At 36.5% G+C, this 25,634-nt stretch overlaps 1 protein-coding gene across 5 annotated transcripts in view; it reads right to left on the bottom strand.

Moving 5' to 3' along the window:
- LOC150098167 (CREB-regulated transcription coactivator 1-like) overlaps nt 1-25,634 on the bottom strand; it is a 526,148-nt gene that overhangs the window by 61,527 nt on the left and 438,987 nt on the right. For 4 of the 5 annotated variants that reach the window (XM_090405999.1, XM_090406000.1, XM_090406002.1 and 1 more), the window contains one exon: nt 9,427-9,504. The exons of the other annotated variant lie outside the window; for it this stretch is intronic. In XM_090405999.1, the coding sequence (XP_090262125.1) occupies nt 9,427-9,504 (78 nt within the window). The remainder of the gene's footprint in view (nt 1-9,426; nt 9,505-25,634) is intronic. 5 annotated transcript variants of the gene reach the window in all.

Raw genomic sequence — 25,634 nt, 5'->3', positions numbered from 1 at the left:
TGGACTGATTGCAAAAAAACTTCAACAAAATATTTGAAAAATAGTAATAAATTAATGTAAAGACAATTCATTTGCAAAGGATGAAAACAAATGCAGAGGTAATTGCAGTATAAATTTATCATTAAGTGCCAGTTTAAAAGATTTAGATGTTTTAAAAGTCACTTCACTCATTATAAGAATAATTTCTCACTTCAAGATTTTGAATTAATCATACAAATTATATATTCTATTATTTCTACTTATGCGTGAAAATGTTTAACAGAGACATGCTCTGAAGACATCTTTTATTGGAAGCAGTATTTTCCATGGCTTTCCTCATATAAGCTATCTCTTTAGAAAACTTTTTCTTTATTGTATAAAAACTTGTGTCATATTAGCAAGTCTAATCACTGCACTAGGATACCTGTTTCACTAAGTAAGTTGCTAGACTAGCTGTTAGTTGTGTGGATAGCATACTACCTGCTCTCCAACCAACAGGCTGCAAGCTGAAATCCCATTATGGGCATGGATATTTATGAATGTGTTTAGATGGTAGATAAATTTCACTGTTCAGTGTGAGATGCTACTCTGCTTACTGGAAGCATGAACAGGTTTGAAAAAGTTCCATGTTTGGTCTTCTTATAGCAAAGTTTCTGGGTTATGTAATCTTTGGCTTACAACATTTCATTCACCAGTGGCATCCACATAAAAAAGAAAAACAGAGAAGGGGGGGGGGGAAGAAACCAGAACCTAAAAGTTGCAGCTCTATATTTTTCCGAATGTTTAAATTTTCCAATATCATAAAAATGACATATTTATGGTGCCTAATTTATAATTATTTATTATGAAACTTTTATATGGAGTGGTCTCCTGAAAGAAGGGCATTATAATTATTGTAAAATTAAATGCTAAAATTAGCAAAAAGATGGAAATAATCAACACTAAATGGTAGCAGAAATCCCTTATAGTAAAAAATGTCAACAACATATAGTACATGTGTTTCATGTTATACAGATGTTAGATAATTAAACATTATCAATATCGAGACTTACTAAAAGGAGAAATGAGGAAATTTCAGGATATAAAGAATTAAATTTCAGAAGGAAAAAAAAACACATTCCATAAAAATCACAGATAAAGGAAATATTTAAGTAAAAATAGTTTGTAGTAAATAAATCTAAATTAACTCACTTATTTTTAAAAATGTGAGTGATGATCATGTAAACATAAGTTATAAAAAATATAACAGGTTTACAATGGCCACTGTGGTGGCTGAAAAACTCTTGGCATCAACTCTGTAAAAGTTAGTCTTTCGCTAAGAAATTCAAAAATCGCATATTTCAACAGCTAAAATATTAGGAGATACCATTATTACTTCATGCCATTTATTAAGATTTTGAGATAGTTAATAAACTCTTCTCTGTATATACCATTAATTTTACATCGCATCTAGGATGTGTTATCAGGACTACTCAAGTGAAAGTAAGTTCGCTGATCTCATATGTATGGGGACAGGATTGGTTCTCCCAAAAACTCAGTTTTTTTTTTTTTTTTTTTTCCTTCATCCTCATCTCAGATTTTCCTAACAATTCAGGAGTATTCCAAGCTCTATACTTTCATCACTCTCTTCCTTCTGTACATAAATGCCCTGCTCTCAATGACTTCAAATCTTACCATAGTGATGCTGAAGACAGTACACTCCAGTCTTCCTTTTCATTTGAAAAACCTTGTAGTGCTCACCATTAGAAATCCCATAACTAATGTCCTAAATTCTGATCTCCTCACTCTTCTTTAATGAGGTCAGTATAACTTGAAAAACTTTAACACTACTAAAACACAATTCTATAGAATTTCCCAAAAGAAAGATTTTAGGTCATTTGATAAACACTCGAATATCAACACATGATCAGATTTCTCTACTTGGTTTTCTCATACACCTCCAGTCTTTCCTGTTACAAATACAGCTCAGCTATAGCACTCTGCAACAACCAAAAAACACTATGTACTTTTCTCCACAAGGCACTACTTTTCACCTATAAAACTGCCAACACTGTTATAAATCCCAAATCCACCCGAACACAGAATATTGCTCACATATCTGGGATGGTACACACAAAGCCTCACCAACGCTGTTTGATGCTATTCAGAAGAGAACTATCAGATTAAATGATGATTCTCTCTCACACACACCACACAAAGAATTACTTCAATCCCCCTCTCTCACACAGACATTCAATTTCTGCCTTATCTTCTATACAATGATAACAGTGCTTCATTGTATAAACAACACCAAGAGAGGAAAAAATACATTTATTGAACTTACTAGTATTTTGCTGGGCACATCATTTGCAGAGCACAAATTATAACTTTGACAAGCACACAGCACTGAACTAACTAAATGAGACAAATAATTCAAATTGTAACTAAAACAAAAATAAAGTCCCTACATGGTACTCTATATGGAGACTCCATAATTCAAGGACTATTTATTAATGAAAGAATCCATAAGGTCTGCTATCCAGATGGGAGAATGAGTAGGATAATTAAGGCATTAGATATGAGAAAAAAATGAGCAAGAGAGTTAGTCATGATACAGTGGATGAATAATCTAAGTGGACATAAGAAGGATGTAAGGACGAATATCAGGATACTATTGAGAAGAATGAAAGATAACAGTGTAGTAGGAAAGGTTGTCAGTGTGTTGCCAAGGTATGCTGATGATGAGATGCGACAGAGAGCCAAAATCATGAGAAGGGATTGCCGTTTGTTGCATTTAAATGGCTTTGGAGTGAGTGTACTGGAGAAAGTGTTACTGGATGGAAGTACAGTCTGTGATGCATGCAAGAGATCAGAAGAAAGAGATGATGGGAAAAAGCAGGAGTGTTACTGAAGAGCAAAATGCTTGGCAGTGGAAACAGTAGCAGTGTAAGAGATGAAGAGAGAGGAAAAAAACAGGAATGCAAGAGGAAGAGGGAAACAGGGGGGGAACCTCAGGAGGACAGGGAGATATGGCATAGGAAGAGTGGATACTAAAAGTGGCAGTGAATGTGGGTATGAATATGGAGTATATTGCAATGTGGATGGGGAAGTTGAGACTGAGCAGATATATGTGGTAAGTGGTGATAAAGGTGATTGGGCAGGTGTGGTGGGGAAATTGCAATCAACACATTGCTTGGACAGGACTGGCTATACACCTAAAAATGAACTGCTGTGTTTGTTTACAAATGCCAGAAATATCAGAATTAACGGGGATGAAATGGTTTCAGCGATCGAGTTTATCCTCCCCAAAATCATTAGAATAAGTGAAACATAGTTGAATGAAAATGAAATCGTAACAGGAATAAAAATGCAAGAATACAGCATTTTTCACAAGGATAGAAAGGAAAGGGGGGGGGGCTGCTGATGATAGCAAGGGAATTAAGTCCATGAAAGGGGGAAATAGTGACAATGGTTATGAGGCAGTGTGGTGTAATGTAGAGGTTGAGAGAGGAAGACATATTTAGTTGGATGTAACTATAGGTCTGGGAATTGGAGGATGGTGATGAAGAAATGTATAAGCAACTTGGATTAGCAAACAAAGGAAGGGTAATTATTATGGATGATTTTAATTATGGCGGTATAGATTGGAATGAAGAGACTGCATTAGGGAATAAGGAAAATTAATTTCTCAACTTCTTGAGAGATCAGGTGTAAAGGAGGGCATGCGAGGATTGAGAGTTCTAGATCTCATCATTTCATCAGAGGATGTAATTGTGAGTTCAGTTTCACACTTTCCTCAAGTTGGTGAGAGTGATCATGAAGTGATCACCTGGGCTGTAGCTAGCCATATGTGGATGTCTGTGAGAAAAGGATATATGTGGAATTATAAGGCTGGTGATTATGACAAGCTTAGGAGACAGCTTGGAGCTATAACATGGAATGAGGAGTTGAGCAGTAAGGAAATAAATGCTACATGGGGAAAGTGAACAAAGAAATGCATCAATGTGTGAATGTATTCTGAAGGCCAAAAGGTAGGTAGCTGAATAAGGTAGGCGTAAAATGGATGAATGTGGAGCTTAGGCAAGAATTCTGGAAAAAGAAAGCACTTTGGAGGAAGTACATGATGAATAATTGTAATAATCAGTCACATGAAGAGTATAAAGAAAAAGCCAGGAGAGTGACTTAGTTAGTAAGGAAAACAAAAATAGAGTATGAACAGAAATTGGCAAATCAGGCAAAGAAAAACCCTAGAGTTTTTTTAAATATATGGCAAGTAGAAGGAAGAATGATCATAGTAAGATAAGTTAATGGATGAAAGTGGTAGAATGGTAACTGCTGCAGAAGACATTATTGAGATATTCAGTGATCAATTTGTAGGTGTTTCATCCTGATCAGGGTGAAATCATGAGGAAATTAAGTGTAGAGAACATACAAAATTATGGCTTAATTGTGAGTGAGCAGGAGGTATTTGAGGAAATAAATAAACCTGATGTCAATAAGGCAATAGGATTTGATGATATATCACCACATATCTTAAGGAATGTTCCAGGGAATTGGCAGTAGCATTGGCATGCCTGTTTAATAAAAGTCTTGCAATAGCACAAGTTCCAAGGGAGTGCATAAAGGTGGTGATAAGATTAGTTTCGAATTATAGGCAAGTCTGTATATCTAGAATTGTGGTGAAGGTACTGGAGAGATTGGTGAGAAGTAGGATACAGAAATGGGCTGATAACAGCAGTATTCTCTGTGGTTATCAGCATGGGTTTGTTAAGGGAAGATCATGTTTCACTAACTTATGTACCAGAACAAGGTGACAAATACCTTGGACAGGGGAGATGCATATACAGTAGTGTACTAAGATTTTGCAAAGGCTTTTGATAGACTGCCAGACGACAAGCTCTTAAATAAACTGAAACAAATGGGATTGGATAACAGACTTCTGAGTTGGATCTGTGACTTGCTGCCAGATAGGTATCAGAAAGCTGTATATGGGAATGCAATATCCAAAAAGAGGAAGGTCACTAGGGGTGTGCTGCAGGGGATCAGTTTTGGGTCAATTGTTGTTCAATTTGTATGTTAATGATATTTTGATGGGTTTAACTAGTGATATGCAGCAGCTGTTTGCAGATGATGCAAAACTTGGGAGAGCAATGCAGAGTGAAGTGAAGTTGGTCTTACAAGAGGACTTGAAGAGATTGCATGAATGGGCTAGTAAGTAGAACTGTCAGTTCAATGTTGCAAAGTGTAAGGTTTTGAGATTTGGTAAGCAACCATGGGATGCAAAGTATACACATGGTCAGGAAACTTTAAAGGAAGTAGAGGAGATGAGAGATCTAGAAGTGATGGTGGACAAGGACCTGAAATTCAGGGGCCACATTGCACAAGTTGTGAAGACATCACAGGGTCCTCCACAATGATGTGGAGGACTGTGACATGCAGAAATAGAGGTTATGATGTCATTGTATAAGACCTTGATCAGGCCTCATATGGATTATTGTGCACAGATTTGGTCTGTGAGTTTTCATGGTGAAGACGATATTTTGGAAAGTGTCAAGAAAAGATTCACAAAGGTGGTCAGTGGTCTTTGGAATATGAGGACAGATTGAGATAATGTAAGTTGCAGAGCCTCGTGAATAGGAGGAAGGGGGGGGGGGGGGATATGACCAAGACATATAAGCTAGTCAGGAGTTGTTATCGGATCGACATGGAAAGAGATTTTTCATAGAATGGGGTGGAAGGTAGAACAAGAGGCTATTGCTGGAAACTGTATAAGGAAAGTGTGAGCAGGAGTGAGGAGTAGGTTCTTTGCATGGAGTGTGGTTGGTGAGTGGAATGGATTGCGTTAGGGTATTGTGGGTGTAAACACATCGAATCAGTTTAAAGCATGGTTGGATGAGCATTGTGTGCAATAGTGTGTACCGCCCACAATGAGGCTCTGACTCCATAGAGGTCAGATGTTAATAATAATAATAATGGGCTGGATAACAAAAGTTAATTTGGAAGAATCAGGATATCAGGCCTCAAAATGACTGTCCCAGGTCTTTGGCAAATTAATACAACCACACTTGTTCAGATTGGGAGAGTGCCTTATAGCTAGTGTTGGTTCTAAAAATAGTCTCTGAGACATATGACTTCTGTGTAATATTGATGCATTCTTCCATCTAATCATGTGGTGAGTATCCAGGGCATAGTCAACTAACCCAACTTGCCACACAGATGATTGCGCATATTTTTTTTTTTTTTTGTTGTTGTTCTTCTAGGGGGAATGTTAACTGATCTACAAGTCTGTCCAACATAGGCTAAACTGCAGGAATAAAGAAATTTATACACTGCAGGATGTGCAAAAAGATGAAGTTGATCTTTAATAGAACACATGAAGGTACCTAGCTCAAAAAGAGGTTTTAAAGTTGCATGGAGATCATATTATTATTATTATACAGGTATCCTGATGAAGTCAGAAGACTCATTGGTAGATCCATTATTCCCGCAATACCAATTATACCTCTCCTTAAACTCATTCACTGATGAAGCACCCACAACCACATCTGGCAATCAAGCCCACCCATTCATCACCTTCCAAGCAAAAAATCTAGCCCTAAAATCCTTGCTAACTACAGTCCTACACAACTTCTACTGGTGACTTCATGTTCTCTCTCTCTCTCTCTTGCCATGTACTGAAAAAAATCTTCAATGTCAATCACATAAAACCTTTTTAATAACTTAAATACTTCTATCATGTCTCTTCCTTTTCTTTTTCACCTATTAGCTAATTTTTGAAGCCTTCAGACCATCAATATATTCTCATAGGAAGTAGTCCACAGACCTACCACAATCATTGTCACTGGCCTCTTGTCCAGAACTTCTTCATCCTCACAGAATCTGGGAGACCAGATCTGCTGTGCACAGATCCAGATGTGGCCTTATGAAAGTCATATATAGGGGAACAATAACTCTCTATTCCAACTTGAGTGTTCTTCAACAACCATGTAATCTGACAAGCTGTTTTGGTTACCTTCAAGTATGTCCTCTAAACTTGAACTCCCTGTCCACAATCACACCCAAGTTCCTTACCTCATCAGTTTCCTTCAGTTCAGTTCCATCAATTTAGTACACAACTTCTGATCTCTTCCCAAAGTGCATCACCTTACATGCAGGATTATACTGAAGAAAACAAATGTGCTATTTAGGAGTTGTTACAGATCTGAAAGATGATTTTTTAGAGTTAGCAATGCCTTTGAAGAATTCTCCTAACCTGAGCAAGTATGGTTGCATTAATTTGCCAAAAATTTGGGAGACTGTCATCCTAAGAGCAACTCCCACATAGCTGTAATGATTTTTTTTCCCACCATTAGAGGGTGCCATAAATAGGACTTTAGATCTTTGGTACACTGCAATTTTATTGTTTTACTTACTCACTGTCATGTTGTGCTCTGATGATGCTGATTTGAAATTCAGCAAAATATGAGCAGTTAATAAAATATCTTTTGATTAAATTGTTTGGAGTTGTTAATACCGTTAAAAACTTAAGTCATGTCTGACTTCATAATTAACCCATATGTTATTGTGTGAAATTTCATTAATTGAGGCAGTTTATAGTTGTACACTTTACACATTTAAAGTCTAAGAAATACTCAAATTTTAAATCTAAATGAGACAGTCACATTATGCACTGCATGCATACTAATACCAAACACATGAAGAATAAGATTAAGAGTTTTTAACAGCGATTAGTTTGACCACTGTTAAATCTTATATATATATATATATATATATATAGGTATTACTGAGACCTGGGTGGATAAAGGAATAGAGGATTCTTTAGCAACCAAGTTGATGAATGTTCTAAACTTTGGTTGATAGGTAGAAAAGAGCCAATATGACATAACATATAAATTATTAAAAGGAGTTTAACATGATAGATGCAGAAGAAATTTTTCAGCACATGACAGATGATAGAGGGGGGGGGGGGGGCAACGAACAAGATTTCACCCTAGAAGTTGAGTAGTAAGAATGAGAAGTAGATTTTTGCATGAAAAGTGGTGAATAACTAGAATAAGTTACTAGAGGCAGCTGTGGCTGTGAATTTGTTTAAAAGTAGATATGATAAACATTGCTTGAATAATAGCATGCAGCCCTTGCAATAAGTCTACGAACTCCGTGATGCCTGCATAATAATCAAGATCCTTCTTTTATGAAAAATAGTAAAAAAAAAAAAGGATTAACATATATTAATAGAGATTTTACCAAATCAGATTAGGGTAATATAAGGCTAGTAGTCTGATTAAATAGCACATGGCCAAGATAAAAAATAAAATAAAATAATAATAATAAAAAAGCAATTTATCATTTTGTCACAGTGTCATTACTTTTACAGTGTAAATGTGTAATTTTTGGAATTCTAAATTTTGATCTTTGTCCTTGCAACATGATGATTGCTGTTCTGATAAATAATACCCAATCTGTGGTCTAGTAAGAAAAATCTACAAAAGCATGCTTTCATTTCAAAAAAAAAAAAAAATTCAAATTTATTTTTTGAAGTCCTGCAGTCCTACTTTTGAAAATCTAAGATAAAAAAAAAAGTATGCTTATATATGTATGCAATTAAAATGAAAATTAATTTTAACATTCTTTTATAATGATATGGTATGCTAATTGTACTTTGGCTATAACTAACTTCAGTAAAGCAGATTTTATTATTATTATTATTATTTGTCATCTCCAGGGAGTCTAAAGACTCTTCGAGGGGAGGGCATCTACTCTACAACTCTGTCTCCACCACTCACAATCCACCAATTGACCGCAACTACACCAATGCCATCTATTGCTGCACACCACCACTAGTATTTCTGCATACAATCACAAACATCCAAGCCCAAGACGGAATTCGACCCCGCAGCCTTTTTTTCCCGCTGGGGAGCAGATATGCTAACTACTCAGCCAGCCAAGCTGGCATTTATTACTGGCAAATCCATGAAATTCAGATATAACCGATATTGACTGTACTAAGGAGGAAATAAAGAACTAAAAATAAACAAATCTTCCATAAAGCAAAAGATATCATGGAGGAAAGGGTTTAAGTAAACAAAGACATATGATTTAATTTAAGAAGAGAAAGTAATGCTATCCTCAGTTGTTATTCACAGCACAGATTGTTATTTATACAATAATCAGCAATTTGGAAATGTTTGCAAATAAATTAATTATTGTCATGCATATGTGATTCTACTCATCACAAAAAATTCATCTGGATATTTTTCACTAACCAGTTGTCAAGTATATAAAATAAAAAGTGGATAGATGAGAAATTCTGAAAATAAACATGGTAATTCTACAAAACCTATTATAGCTATTCATCTAGATTTAGCTTGTGAAAAGAAGGTTAACATAATATAATTTTTTTTCATTTTACAGGTGAACTTATAGTTCTTTTCTTTTATTTTATTAATATGTTCAACAAATATCCTTTACCTAGAGCTGAATGTGGGCAAATGAATGATGGATTATCCCTTGTCTGTCTGTACATCTCACCTTCCCACCAACTTGTTCCTGTAGTATAATTTTTAATCTCAGTTTATACGGACACAAATTAACAGCATATTACATAATGCTGGAAAAATATGAAGATTACATATGTGGAATATGATTCTTGATTTCTGCTCTCATACACATCTTAGAAGAAACAAGTTTTAGATAATCAATACATACAACTGATTTTTTTTTTCCAATTTTAATAACTTACATCCATATAAAGGAAAGATTTCATTTATAAATATTATGTGACCAATTTAAAAAAAAAAAAACAGAAACTATACCTACTGGTTTATTCTCTTTCAATAAAAAAATTACAACTAGCAATTTCAATTTATAATGGATTTTTTTTTTCCTTTTACCATGATAACCACTCATTTGCATTTATATTATGAAACAAAAAAATATTATTATTAAACATGGCTTTGATGATAAACTGTTATCATCAAAGCCATGCTTAATAATAAAATATCACAACAGAAATTAATGCATGTTTTATATTTTGAAATAAAAGTTTTAATCATTTTCAGTTAACCAAACAGTTTGAGTAAGTGTCAAATAATAATTGAATAAATGTACTGTATGATGAACATCACTATTTTTGACTGCTACTAACAAAGGTGTTCAAGCTTTTACATATGAGTATACATGATAAATTTGCATTTGGAGAAGGGTGCTAAACTATTCAGGACCATTGACAAGTAAAAATTGCATTGTGAAAATTCATGACAAACATCAGCCAGCCAATATGAATAATTATATGAAAAGAATTGCCTTTCAACTATGTTTGCTTACAATTGTTAATGACTTAAGTCCTATGCTTCCATGGTCTTAATAGTATTCACATGACTGGCTGGAGAGTGGCAGAACAGAAAGACTTTGTAACTTGGTTCAGTTCATTCTTGCTTCATTAACGTCAGTAGCACTAACATATAACTCAAGAACATTTTGTGATGAGATACTCATCATGAAATGTTAGTGAGTTACATTAAATTCTTTCATTACAAAATGTACATGTATAATCAGTTAATTACATCTACACTCTGGTTATTACATGTGGTAAAATAATCTGTACCTACAAAATGAAGATACTGACATGCACTTGCCACTATTCCCTCATACTGCCATCTTTTATACAGAAATAAGCTCATAACATAAGTTCTAGACGCCTCTACTTTAAAACCTAGAGTTTGGCTAAGATACAATAGTGATGTTTACATTATCTAGCCACAAGGTCATCAAACTTTACACACCCTTCTCAGCTAAAACTGAATGCATACAATCTACCATTGAAAATGAAAACCAAAACTCACTTCCATTTCTGAATGCACTTGTCACACATCTTCCCAGAGGCAGTCTATCCTTCAGTGTCTACTGTAAGCACACACATACTGGCCAATATGGATGTAAAATCTTACTACTCCTTCACAAAAACTTTGGAGTCATTAACTCCCACAAAACATGAGCAATGACAATTTGCTCCAATGAGCAAGCTCTTAGGCACGTATTACAAATTATTAACAATACGTTTATAACCAATGGCTATAGCAAAAATAGCATCAACAAAATTCTTCACAAAAATTAAACCTAAAAATGGAAATAACACAGATTACAGTAAAACCATAGCCATTCCATACATTAAAGGGATATCAAAATGCCATACACTTTCAGTCTTAATGCTACCTTTAAACTCCTGCAAAACTGAAGAATGTATTAAATTCCTCTATGGATCTCCCTATCCTCAGCCCAAACTAGGGTATACTGAATCCAGTGCACCTGTAACTCACCTTATATTGGTGAAACAGGATGCACAAATCCAATCTGGAAAAAAAAATGCAAATGACTCATCAAATTTAACAATTTTAGTAAATCCGGCCTATCTAATCATACTCTTAGCACTCTACACTAAATCAATGGGAAAGAAACCTGTTCTTTACCCCATTCTAAAACTTGGTATGAATGCAAATTTAAGGAAGTCTATGAAATTCATGTTAGAAGTTTAATAGAATATTAACAGCACTGAGAAAGGAGGATCACAGGATCTCCTGGAAAAAAACTACCATGCTCCACCATAGTAAATTCAAAAAAGAAAGACTATTCTTTGAATATGCATCTGCACTCAGGAATCAACCTAATTAAAACAAATACGGTTGCATTAAACTTCCCAAAATTTGAGAAACTTTAATTATCAGAGACCCCTCTTTACATCCCAGGCCACCTGCAAATGCCCACAGAGGGCACACCACCTAGATAGGACTATAGTTTCACTTTGTATTGTATTTGTGTGTGTTGTTACAAAAGGTTTTTGTAATCCCCGAAGATGTCTCTGTGACGGAGACGAAATATTGGAAGTATTAAAAATTAGTTTTAATCCTTTCTCAGTGTTGTTAATATTCCATTAAACCTCGAACATGAATTCTGCTACAGACTGAGGGGGGGGGGGGGTCCCACAGAAAAATGTAGACAGTATGTGTTGAAAGACTAGAACAATGAGTGTAGGCCAAACAATCATTATGGAAGACTAACTATATAGAGACATAGATTGAAGGGAAGAAAGGGGACATGGCAAGATGGAAGTGGAATTTATACAGATGTAAAGGAATAATTACATGAAACAAAATGTTACCAAGGGAATAAGTTTGAGAGTGTTGGATCTGATAATAGAATCAGAAGATATATCCATAACCAAGGTAGACACACTCTGCCTTCAATTGTGGCGAGAGTGACCATGCAGTCTTGTTCTGGGAAGTTGCCAAACACATGGAATTCTCTGTCGAGAAAGGGTTTATGTTGAATTATAAAGCTGATAATAATGACAGACTTAGAGATCTTGGAGTAGTGTCATGGCTTGAGAAGCTGCAAGGAAAGAATGTCAGTAGTGCTTGGGAAGTGGTCACAGACTGTTTGAGAGGAGCAGTATCAGACTGCATACTCAAGGTCAGTAGGATAAACCAAATGGAGATTATTTAGATGAGGAGAGGGATATAAAGCAAGAGCTGCACAAAAAACAGAGAAAATACTGTGGAGGAAATATAAAGAAAAAGGTGATCAGCATACTCACCAGCAGCACAAAGTGCAAGCAAGAAGGGTGACTGGTTTCGTAAGAAAGGCCAAATCAGATTATAACAGAAAATTAGCTAAGCAGGCCAAAGTAAATACCCAAAATGACTTTTTTGTTATGTAGTAAGAGGAAAAATTACTATGGTAGGATGACTAAACAATGTTCATGGAAGGAAATTGACAGAAACAAAAGAAATAGTTGAGTTATGTTAAAGATACCAAGCAATTTTAAACCTGGTTTTTACTCCATTTTTTCCAAGTAAGCAAACAGACAATGTCAAGTTTGCGCTTGCAATTTATGCAAGACTAGCTGATCCCACAGGTAGTGCAAGACCAAGGCAACTCGTGGTAAAAGTGGAGCAAGCTCTGATCACTAATCTTAATATTTACCCTTAATGCCAAAACACATCTCCAAGAAGGGGATGTATGATATTTTGTATTAAAGGCAAGGGGCCACTACCCAGGCCGGTTTTGACCTTTATTGAGGTCTCATCAGTGGGAGCCAGGCTAGAAATACCAAGATTTAGTAATGCAGAGCTTGTAAGTATTTTACCAAAACAAGTTACCATAAGGTGTTATAACCTTATTAAATAAAAATCTCAGGAGGAGATATAGATGTAGAAAGTATTTTTAACTTGGGTATAGTTATGTTAAAGATACCAAGCAATTTTAAACCTGGTTTTACTCCATTTTTTCCAAGTAAGCAAACAGACAATGTCAAGTTTGCACCTGCAATTTATGCAAGACTAGCTTTCTACATCTATATCTCCTCCTGAGATTTTTATTTAATAAGGTTATAACACCTTATGGTAACTTGTTTTGGTAAAATACTTACACGCTCTGCATTACTAAATCTTGGTATTTCTAGCCTGGCTCCCACTGATGAGACCTCAATAAAGGTCGAAACCGGCCTGGGTAGTGGCCCCTTGCCTTTAATACAAAATATCATACATCCCCTTCTTGGAGATGTGTTTTGGCATTAAGGGTAAATATTAAGATTAGTGATCAGAGCTTGCTCCACTTTTACCACGAGTTGCCTTGGTCTTGCACTACCTGTGGGATCAGCTAGTCTTGCATAAATTGCAGGCGCAAACTTGACATTGTCTGTTTGCTTACTTGGAAAAAATGGAGTAAAACCAGGTTTAAAATTGCTTGGTATCTTTAACATAACTATACCCAAGTTAAAAATACTTTCTACAAATAGTTGAGTTGTTGAGTGATCATTTTGCAAAGATGTATCATGCTGGTGGTGATTTTGCAGTTGTTAATGTGACAGAGATGTGTGTTAAAATTGAGGTAAATGAAGAGGATGTGTTCAACATATTGAAAAATATTAATGTAAACATGGCAGTGGGATGGGATAGCATGTTAGCTGATGTACTGTGTCAATGTGCGAGAGAACTGGCATTGCTTCTGATGAAGTTGATGAAATATAGGAAATAATAATTAAATATTTTCAGTTATTATGAAGTCTACATTGTTAATTTCCTTAAACAATATACGATGCTGGAGAATCAACGTATAATCCTAAACACCAGGATTACAAAATAATGACTGTATTTTGATACAATGGTAAAATATTGTCAAATTTATACTCCTTAAGGATTTTAGCTACATTCTGAAGTAGAGCCAATATAAGAAAGAGAAATAAAACCCAAGCCTTCCTCATTACTGGATGTGCACCAAGTTCACTGGCTGGTAGGGAGTGAAGAAATGATGTATTAATTATGGCCATTTTGTAAGAATGGTGTTTGTTAAAAATTGACACGCTATGACTAATCTCTCATCTCATTTTCCTTTCTCCCTGTTTTACCTTGCTGTGTCGAGGGTTTATCAATCATCAGACCTCAAACCGTTCACAGGATAAGGTGGTCAGCCATATGCCCTGGTGTATTCTACGTCCGCAGTGGTGTTGAGTTCTCAAGGCTGGTTTGCCTGCTTTGCGGGATGAAAAACCCCAGATACACTGGGGAGAAAAGCCCTACTGTCCACGCCCGAGACCGGCTAACTTGGCTATGGCTGAGGAAGATCCTTCAGCTCCTCACGTCTCTGACGGGAATCGAACCTAGGACACTCCTTCCCCAGGCACGTGGTTGCGAAGCGCACAGACACTAGGCTAACAGCGCTGACTGCTATGACTAATTCTCATTCTTAATAGGATGGTTGAGTCTCATTCCTAGTGTTGAGAAACTTCCTAGTTTTTGAGTTCCTATTTTTGGAGGGTTTGTAATGGGTGTGAAGCAGACTAAGGGTGTCTATTAGATGATTTTCTGATGATAGATTTTTAATTTTCTAGATTTTCTCTTTAGGTTTTGTTCAGACCACTTCAACAACCAATATTAGGTTCATGGGAACTAAAATCTAATGGTTCAATACTTTCTTTAATTTAAAACTACTAAAAGGTCTGAAAACATCTATCTTCAGAAAACCAAAACCATAATAATGGATTCCTACTTTTCATGCCATTACAAAAACTAAACATTAGGCATTATCTCAACACTAGTAAGAATAACAGCTTGCTGTCTTATTAATGATAAAGAAGAGTTAGCCAACAAATTTCAATTTCTAACAAACTAGCCAATGCACTCAAAGCAAAGAACACCCTGCACATTCCCAGCAATGTAGAAGTCAAAATTCATGACTTATTTTTCACGGTATTAACAACACTACAAACACTTTTAACAACAAAGATGTTTTATTAACGCTAATATTTCGCTGATTTTCAAATCAGCATCATCAGAGCACAACACACATGTAAATGCGACAGTGAGTAAGTGAAACAATATAATTGCAAAAGACAAAAGATCTAAAGTCCTATTTCTGGCACCCTCTAACGAAAAAAAAAAATCAGTTATCCAGGGGTTTTTCTTAGGATAACCGTCTCCCAAATTTTTGGCAAATTAATGCAACCATATTTGTTAAGGTTGGGAGAATTCTAAAAAGCCATTGCTGACTCAAAAAATAATCTTTCAGATCTATAACGACTCCTAAATAGCACATTTGTTTTCCTCCATCTAATCCTGTGTGAAGGAGTGTCCAAAGCGTGGTCTGCCAGTTCCGACTTGCCATAGTAATAGTAGCGAATGTATCTTTCATGTTCTTCCAGGCGGATGTTCACTGATCTTCCTGTTTGCCCATAATAGGCCAAGTCACAGTCACAAGGAACTTCATACACTCCTGGGTGTGCTAAAGGGTGAAGTTTATCCTTTGGCGAGCGGATCAGAGTTGCCAGCTTGACATGAGGTTTGAAGGTGGTGCGAAGGCCATGTTTCAACAATACTTTGGCTATCTTTTCCGATGTACCTCTGATATAGGGAATAGAAATGGTCATGTTGTATTCTTGTGTATTAGGGGAGGGCAGAGTAATGGGCCTATGTAGTATTTTATCTATTTTGTAGGGATTGTAGCCGTTGGCTAAGAACGTATGGCGCAGGTACTGGAGTTCAGTGGTCAGAGCTGTATCGTTAGAACAAATGGCTCTGGCTCTGTGTGCAAGTGTTTTTAAAATGCCGTACTGTTGGACTGGATGATGATGCGATTGTTTATGTAGGTATCTTCATGTGTGTAGGCTTTCTGTAAATAGAAAAAGATAGTGATCCATCTGAAAGGTGGGTGACTAATGTGTCAAGAAATGGTAAACAGTTATTTGATTCGTTTTCTACTGTGAAGTGAATTTTTGGGTGTTGGCTGTTTAGGTAGGTGACAAAAGCATCCAAAGTGTCTTGTCCATGGGGCCAGATGGCAAATACATCATCTACACAGTGCAACCACACTTGTGGCTTGTATGTAGCTGTGGTAAGTACTTTGTTTTCAAAGTGTTCCATGTAAAAATTTGCTAACGGGGGGGGAGAGAGGGGGGAACCCATAGCAGTACCATTAATCTGTTTGTAGAATTTCCCCTCCCATGTAAAGTAACCTGCATTCATGGTAAATTGAAATAATTCAAAAATATCTGGGGGAAATTTAGACTTGATTAATTCAAGAGTGTCTATAAGTGGTACATTGGTAAATAGGGAGGTGACATCGAAACTAACCATTGTCTGAATTTTTTAGGATTAGATTTTTAACCAATGTTTTAAAATGGATTGAATTTTTTTTACAAAAGTAGAGGAGTTGCCAGTAAGAGGGGCAAGCGACTTAGCTAAATGCCGGGCCAGTTTATATGTGGGACTATCTATGCTATCCACTATGGGGATAACATAGATAGTTTGGGAGATGGTTATCCTAAGAAATTTGGGAGACGGTTATCCTAAGAAAAACTCCTGGACCTAAACAGCCAACACCCAAAAATTCACTTCACAGTAGAAAACGAATCAAATAACTGTTTACCATTTCTTGACACATTAGTCACCCACCTTTCAGATGGATCACTATCTTTTTCTATTTACAGAAAGCCTACACACACATGAAGATACCTACATAAACAATCGCATCATCATCCAGTCCAACAGTACGGCATTTTAAAAACACTTACACACAGAGCCAGAGCCATTTGTTCTAACGATACAGCTCTGACCACTGAACTCCAGTACCTGCGCCATACGTTCTTAGCCAATGGCTACAATCCCTACAAAATAGATAAAATACTACATAGGGCCCATTACTCTGCTCTCCCCTAATACACAAGAATACAACATGACCATTTCTATTTCCTATATCAGAGGTACATCGGAAAAGATAGCCAAAGTATTGTTGAAACATGGCCTTCGCACCATTTTCAAACCTCATGTCAAGCTGGCAACTCTGATCCGCTCGCCAAAGGATAAACTTCACCCTTTAGCACACCCAGGAGTGTATGAAGTTCCATGTGACTGTGACTTGGCCTATTATGGGCAAACAGGAAGATCAGTGAACATCCGCCTGGAAGAACATGAAAGATACATTCGCTACTATTACTATGGCAAGTCGGGACTGGCAGACCACACTTTGGACACTCCTTCACACAGGATTAGATGGAGGAAAACAAATGTGCTATTTAGGAGTCGTTATAGATCTGAAAGATTATTTTTTGAGTCAGCAATGGCTTTTTAGAATTCTCCCAACCTTAACAAATATGGTTGCATTAATTTGCCAAAAATTTGGGAGACGGTTATCCTAAGAAAAACTCCTGGATAAATGCTTTTTTTTTTTTTTTTTCCCCGTTAGAGGGTGCCAAAAATAGGACTTTAGATCTTTGTCTTTTACAATTATATTGTTTCACTTACTCACTGTCGCGTTTACACGTGTTGTGCTCTGATGATGCCGATTTGAAAATCAGCGAAATATTAGCGTTAATAAAACATCTTTGTTGTTAAAAGTGTTTGTGGTGTTGTTAATACCGTGAAAAATAAGTCATGAATAACCATTAACGCCTAAGCTTATCTGTTAGAGTAGAAGTCAAAAGTTTATTTCTGTTCTCTATATGATTATTTAAATAAAACTAGGCCAAAATTTTTAAGAAGTAAAAAACTAAAACAGTGTTTACTGCTATTATCAGAATACAATCACTCTTTTGATCCATTACATGCAGTCCTGTGAAATATCCAGAAGTTTATCACCCATGGTAACTGTAAGATCCCGTACTATGGATGGTGGACAGAGAAATCTACTGAGCTAAGCATCAAATAGCATGTTAGAGATAGAATATTAGAGAAGTGAGGTCACCAGCTATAATTCACTAACACTGCCTTATCTAAAAGATGTCAGTTTAATAGAACATATCAGAAATCTTACATTGCTGTTATGATAAGACTGAGAAAAAAATTTGGGAGTCTGTGAAGGTGTTATTAGAACCTGTATGCTTGAATTAATCTGTCTGAATATTTACTAGCTACATTTAATCACATACCAACAAACAAGCACAACAATGGGCACATGCTCACAAATAATTCAAATTATCTGAATCCAATATAATACTATATTCATTGTCATCATGCTAATCCTTTTACTATTTGTATGTCTCTTGACATTTTATGTCTCATTCACACCTGAAGACATCCCATGTAATTTAAGTGAAATTGGTGCTATTCATAAATAATTAGACACTGTTTTGTATAGTCATATGAACATTTCTATATGTCCATGTTCCAGAAAAGTTTAAATCTAATATGTGTATCACTCCCACATAAGAGAATGCTGAACTGACTTAAATTCCTTAATGCTTAACCCCTGCCTGCCTACACACCACAAACTGATGCTGTGTATAGCAAAGGGTTAAGAAAAAAGGAAATTGCTGGTACTCTTTTTAAAGAGCTTGAAATTGTAGTCTCTGTAGAATTCTTCATGGGGAAATGCTAATGAAACTGTAAATGGATATTGAGCAGTTGCTGATCATGCTGAACAGCATCCATGGAAGTGTCTATATAAAATACACTATGTGGGAGCACATAGTGTCTTTGGGACCACAGCTGCAGTGTCTGCAACAGGAGTTTTCAGTTAACCAACTGTCCTCTTCTGAATGGTATTAAGAATTATGAGACAGGCATTTGAGCATATCCCTTATGTGAGAGTAGTATTCTAAACAGTAATCTTCAGTGGGAGAAAAAAAAAAACTTTTCTATAAGGAGGCTGAGGATGCTAATAGAAGTGATGGTCTGTATTACGAGAGGATAGAGGTCAGATCTTGACTATTGAGTTGGGTGCAATGAAATGTAAGGTGGTGAAGAACAAAGGTTGTTTAATTTTGATGGTATATATCAGAACACAGAATTATAAGTAAATAATTAGCAAAGAGTTAAGAAAAAAGGAAATTGCTGGTATTCTTTTTAAAGAGCTCGAAATTGTAGTCTATGTAGAATACTTCATGGGGAAATGCTAATGGAACTGTAAATAGATATTGGGCAGTTGCTGATCATGCTGAACAGCATCCATGGAAGTGTCTGTACAAAATACACTATGTGGGAGCACATAGTAAATAAATAATTATTTATTGACTTATTGCTGATATTTCACTGGTGTTAAAACCAGCATATCTTCAGAGCACAAAAACACAGTTTGTCACAGTATGCGAGACTACAACAACATGGTGTAACAAAGGGACTAGTTTAACAAAATTGTAGCAACAACACAAAGACTAAAGTCCTAATTAGGTGCGCTCAATCTAAAAAAAAAAAAGAGAGAGAGAGAGAGAAAGCAGGTACTAGTTATGTCTTAAGATGACTGTCTTCCAAATTTTTGGCAAATTTATACAGCCATATTTGTTGAGATTTTGAGCATGTTTCAAGGCGTCTGTTGCTTCTAAGAACAATCTCTCTTGTAAAAGCTTCTATGCAGTAATTTTGTATTCTTCCAGTTGATCCTGTGTGCAGGGGTATCCAAAGTACGGTCTGCTAGGCCCGACTTGCCATAGTGATAGTGCCTAATGTATCTTTTATGTTCACTGATATGGATGTCCACAGTCCTTCCTGTTTGACCGTAGTAAGCTCGATCACATGAGCAGGGTACTTCATAGACTCCTGGATGTGATCAAGGAAGGATGCTGCCCTTGGGTGAATGGATGAGAGTTGCTAATTTGATACATGGTCTGAATACAGTGCGTAGTTGATGTTTATTTAGAATTCTAGATATCTTTTCCAATGTGCCTTTAATGTATGGAACGGCGACTGTTTTGTTGTGGTTCTCTGTGGTGGATAGTGGTAGGGCTTTCTTAGGAGCATTTAGTATTTTGTTTATTTTATAGGGGGATTATAGCCATTGGCCAAGAAGGTGTGGCGTGAGTGAGCCAGCTCAGCAGTAAGAGCATTGTCATTGGAACAGATTGCTCTCGCTCTGTGGGTCAGCATTTTTAAGATATCATACTGTTAAGAAGGATGATGATGTGATTGTTTGTGTAAATACTTCCCTGTATGTGTGGGTTTTCTAAAAACTGAGAATGATAGGGAGCCATCTCGAAGACGTGCGATTAGTGTATCCAGGAATGGCAGATAGTTATTAGCTTCCAGTTCCATTGTCGATTTTTGGATGTTGGCTATTTAAATGCATTAATAATGTATCCAATGTGCTGGGCCATGTGGCCAAATAGCAAGCACATCGTCAACATAGCATAGCCAAGTGTCAGTTTGAGAGTGGCCATATTGATAGCTAGTTTTTCCAGGTGTTCTATGTAGAAGTTGGCTGGGGGGAAGAAAGGGAGAGGCCCATATCTGTCCCATCTAATTGTTTGTATATTTTCCCTTTCCATGTGAAATATCTTGCATGTACTGTGAATTTAAATAGTTCAAATATATCAGGGGTAAAGTGTGACTTTAGCAGATTAAGGGTTTCAATTAGTGGTACATTTGTGAATAGTAAGGTGATATCAAAGCTTACAATAAGTCAGAGCTTTTTAAGGTATGGTGTTCTAAAATACTTTTTAGGTGGGCAGAAATTTTAACAAAGGAGGGAGAATTGTTTGTGAGAGTGACTAGTAGCTTAGCTAAATGTCTAGCCAGTTTGTATGTGGGACTATTTATACTATTACAAAAGGGCGTAACCTTGTTTGTGAATTTTTGGTGCTCCATGTATCATGAGTGTTTTAACATGGAAGGGCTTGAGTTTGTTTACTGTTTCTTTAGGCCAGGAAGTGATTTTTTTCAGCAATTTATGCACCTTATTCTTTTGAGCGTTGTTTTCATATTCTGTTGTGTCCATCACCATGGTTGCGTTCCCTTAGTCTGCTTTTGTTATGATAATCTGGTTATTATATGTAATTCTTTTAGAGCAATGATTTCCTTATGAGGGATATTATTTCTGGGAGACTTAGACTGGATTAGAATGTTGGCCATATCTAAATGTATGTTATTGGAACTTGTTTGGGAGTAATGGCAAAATTGTGCCCCCGACTTAAACCACTAATGGCTTCTTTGGTTAAGGTGAGCGATGATAAATTCACAACGACACAATCTTGTTGTAACTGTGATTGTTGTGTAGAACTATGTTGTTGGAGATGTTCAAACTTTTTCTGGTTCCGGTTTTTGACTATGATGAATTCTTTTCTAGCCATTGCATCAGTGATGTTGTCTAGAATCTCCCAAAGTTCCACATTTCAAATATTACATAGTAGTTCACGTAGCGAGTTGATTTGAATTTAATTTTGATAACTGAAGGTGAGTGGCATTATTCTGTTCTAGTTATAGCACTACACTTGGTCGTTTATAAATACATTGGGCTTTGGCCAAGTGGAAGTTGTTTTAAATTTTCACACAGTTAGGTATTAAATTGATGTCTTGGCACCTCTTTAAGAAGGCTAACCTGTTCAGTTGCCATGCCAATTTCAACTTGCACTTGCTGTATTGTCGTGTCTTGCATATGATATTGTCTACGTGAAGAATGCTCAAACGTATAGAAAAGTTGTGTGTTTGTCGTACAGGTTGTTTAATTTTAATGGTATATATCAGAACACAGAATTATAAGTAAATAATTATCTATTGACTTATTGCTGATATTTCACTGATGTTATAACCAGCATCTTCAGAGCACAAAAACACAGTTTGTCACAGTATGCAAGACTAGAACAACATGGTGTAACAAAGGTACTAGTTTAACAAAATTGTAGCAACAACACAAAGACTAAAGTCCTAATTAGGCACCCTCTATCTAAAAAAAAAAAAAAAACAGAGAAAGAAAGCAGATACTAATTATGTCTTAAGATGACTGTCTCCCAAATCTTAGGCAAATTTATACAGCCATATTCTCAGTTTTTAGAAAACCCACACATACAGGGAGATATTTACAAAAACAATCACACCATCACCCTTCTCAACAGTATGGTATCGTAAAAACGCTAACCCACAGAGCAAGAGCAATCTGTTCCAATGACAATGCTCTTGCTGCTGAGCTGGCTCATTTATGCCACACCTTCCTGGCCAATGGCTATAATCCCCATAAGATAAACAAAATACTAAATGCTCCTAAGAAACCCCTCCTACTATCCACCAAGGAAAACCACAAAAAAGTCACCATCCCATACATTAAAGGCACATCAGAAAAGAAATCTAGAATTCTCAATAAACATCAACTACGGACTGTATTCAGACCATGTGTCAAATGAGGATACCCCTGCACACAGCATCAACTGGAAGAAAACATACTGCACAGAAACTTTTAAAGTCAGAGAGATCGTTCTTAGAAGCAACAGAAGCCTTAAAACATACTCCAAATCTCAACAAATATGGCTGTATAAATTTGCCTAAGATTTGGGAGACAGTCATCTTAAAACATTTCTCTCGCCGTGTTTTTTTTTTTTTTTTTTTTTTTTTTTTTTTTTTTTTTTTTTTTTTTTTTTTGTAGCAACAATAAAATTGTGCTCTGAAGATGTTGGTTATAACACCAGGGAAATATCAGCAATAAATCAATAAATAATTATTTACTTATAATTCTGTGTTCTGCTATATACCGTCAAAATTAAACAACACGTACGACAAACACATAAGCCTTTTTTACACGTTTGAAGAACAAAGGTATTTGTGTGTGGGGGGGGGGGGGGGGGCAAAAGTATTAAAATGTTGAGTTCTCAGCGCTCCATTAAAGGATGGTATGAAGTTCAGTGCATAGATCACTGTCTGTAGAACATGTTAAAGCTTATTATGAATAGGAGGAATGAAGATTATTATCATCACTGGCAAAACTACACACACACACACTGGGTTGGAGGTCAATGTGAAAAGGTTATTTTAAGTATATGAGAAACAATTATAAACAATATAATAAAGTTCTAAGGAATACCAGCATTAGTACAGAAATCTCAAGAGAGAACATCATTACACATGTTTTAATAAGGAAATACCGTGACAGACATATGAATTCAAAAATATAATAACAGAATTGCTCACGTAAAATATTATTTAATATAACTGGTAATTAGTTTATGGAATTAACAACGCAAATGAAGTATATTAATTAAAAGTAACTTTAATGAATCACTTCTATATTTCGGCAACGTCACATTGCCATCTTCAGGAACATAAAGATATGGTATGTGCATGCAGGCACTAACACAAAGCAAATGAGGAAGAAGGCAAGAAACTAATATTGTTCCTAAAGTCCTAATGGTGCCCTCTTGTGGGCTAATTTGGTAGTCTTGGCTGTTGGGCTGAAGTTCTCATAATGTAAGTCTCCCAAATTTGGGGTAGTTTCATGCCCCCAAATTTGTTGAGGTTAGGAACGTTTTTTAGAGCTGCTGAAGATTCTTTGAATAATCTTTCGTATTTAAACTTGCTGCGATGAATTATTTTTGTTTTTTTCCAATGAATTTTATGGTGGGTATCTAAGGCCCAGAGCGGCTGTACTGGTGAAACCGGATGTAGTCTTTGTGTTCTGAAATCCTGATATTAGTTGTTCTGCCTGTTTGGCCAAAGTAGGACAATTTGCAGCTGCAAGGGACCTGGTAGGTCTAGGGGAAGTGGTTGGTCTTTGGTAGAGCGGATAAGGGATGCCAACTTTTTATATGGTCGGTAACAGGAAGTAAGGTCATATTTTTTGAGGATATTGGTTATTTTCTCAGAGGTGCCCTGGATGTAGGGGATGGTGATAGACTTGGTGTAATCTTTATTGTAGAGGGGGGGAGGGGATTGTGGTTTACTGGTTTTAGTATTTTTTGGGGTTATAGCCATTGGCTAAGAAAGTGTTGAGGATGTGGTTTAGTTCAGTAGTCAGGGCCTTGTCATCTGAGCAGATTAATTTTGCCCTGTTATATAGTGTTTTTATAACCCCATATTGTTGTGGGGGGGGGGGGGGATTGCTGGTGAATGTATCGGCCAGTATGGGTGGGTTTTCTGTAAACAGAGAAAACCAAAGATCCATTAAGCTGGCGGGTGATTAAAGTGTCTAAGAAGGGGAGGGTGTTGTTTTCCTCTAATTCTAAGGTGAACTGGACTCTGTGGTGCTGGTTGTTTAAGTGTGTTAGGAAGGAGTGGAGTGTGTCTGAGCCATGTGGCCAAATAGTAAACACATCATCCACATAACGAAGCAAAATAGTGGGTTTTTGTGGGGCGGAGCCCTGACTACTGAACTAAACCACATCCTTAGCCAATGGCTATAACCCCAAAAAAATCCAAAAAATACTAAAACCAGTAAACCACAACCCCCCTCCCCAATAAAGATTACACCAAGTCTATCACCATCCCCTACATCCAGGGCACCTCTGAGAAAATAACCAATATCCTCAAAAAATATGACCTTACTTCCTGTTACAGACCATATAAAAAGTTGGCATCCCTTATCCGCTCTACCAAAGACCAACCACTTCCCCTAGACCTACCTGGTATATAGCAGGTCCCTTGCAGCTGCAAATTGTCCTACTTTGGCCAAACAGGCAGAACAACTAATATCAGGATTTCAGAACACAAAGACTACATCTGGTTTCACCAGTACAGCCGCTCTGGGCTGGCAGACCATGCCTTAGATACCCACCATAAAATTCGTTGGAAAAAAACAAAAATAATTCATCGCAGCAAGTTTAAATACGAAAGATTATTCAAAGAATCTTCAGCAGCTCTAAAAAACGTTCCTAACCTCAACAAATTTGGGGGCATGAAACTACCCCAAATTTGGGAGACTTACATTATGAGAACTTCAGCCCAACAGCCAAGACTACCAAATTAGCCCGCAAGAGGGCACCATTAGGACTTTAGGAACAATATTAGTTTCTTGCTTTCTTCCTCATTTGCTTTGTGTTAGTGCCTGCATGCACATACCATATCTTTATGTTCCTGAAGATGGCAATGTGACGTTGCTGAAATATAGAAGTGATTCATTAAAGTTACCTCTAATTAATATACTTCATTTGTGTTGTTAATTGCGTAAACTAATTACCAGTTATGTCTATCCAATGTATAAGCCTTGCTACTAGAATATTATTTAATAGTATAATTTATAAAGCTAATTGAACAATAACTGACAATTTTAAATGGCACCACCTAAGTAGCTAATGTCTTCTTCTGGTTCCCATCTGCCATACGGCCGGGGGGAGGGTAGCTATATGCTACCATTCTAGGGAGAGATGATTATTAGCAAGGTGGTTTCCCGTTGCCTTCCTTGCCGTAAGTGTTTATGACTGTAACCTGTGTGTTCATGGGGCCGGTTTGCCTGCTTGCGGAATGAAAAACCCCAGATAAACTGGCGGAAAAAACCCT

This window comes from Typopeltis vanoorti, chromosome 16, assembly GCF_054136105.1.
Source record: "Typopeltis vanoorti isolate ZY-2024b chromosome 16, IOZ_Tvanoo_1.0, whole genome shotgun sequence".
In the NCBI taxonomy this organism is placed as follows: Eukaryota; Metazoa; Arthropoda; class Arachnida; order Uropygi; family Thelyphonidae; genus Typopeltis; species Typopeltis vanoorti.
The sequence above is the reverse complement of the archived record's forward strand: the minus strand, read 5'-3'. Positions and strand labels throughout refer to the sequence as shown.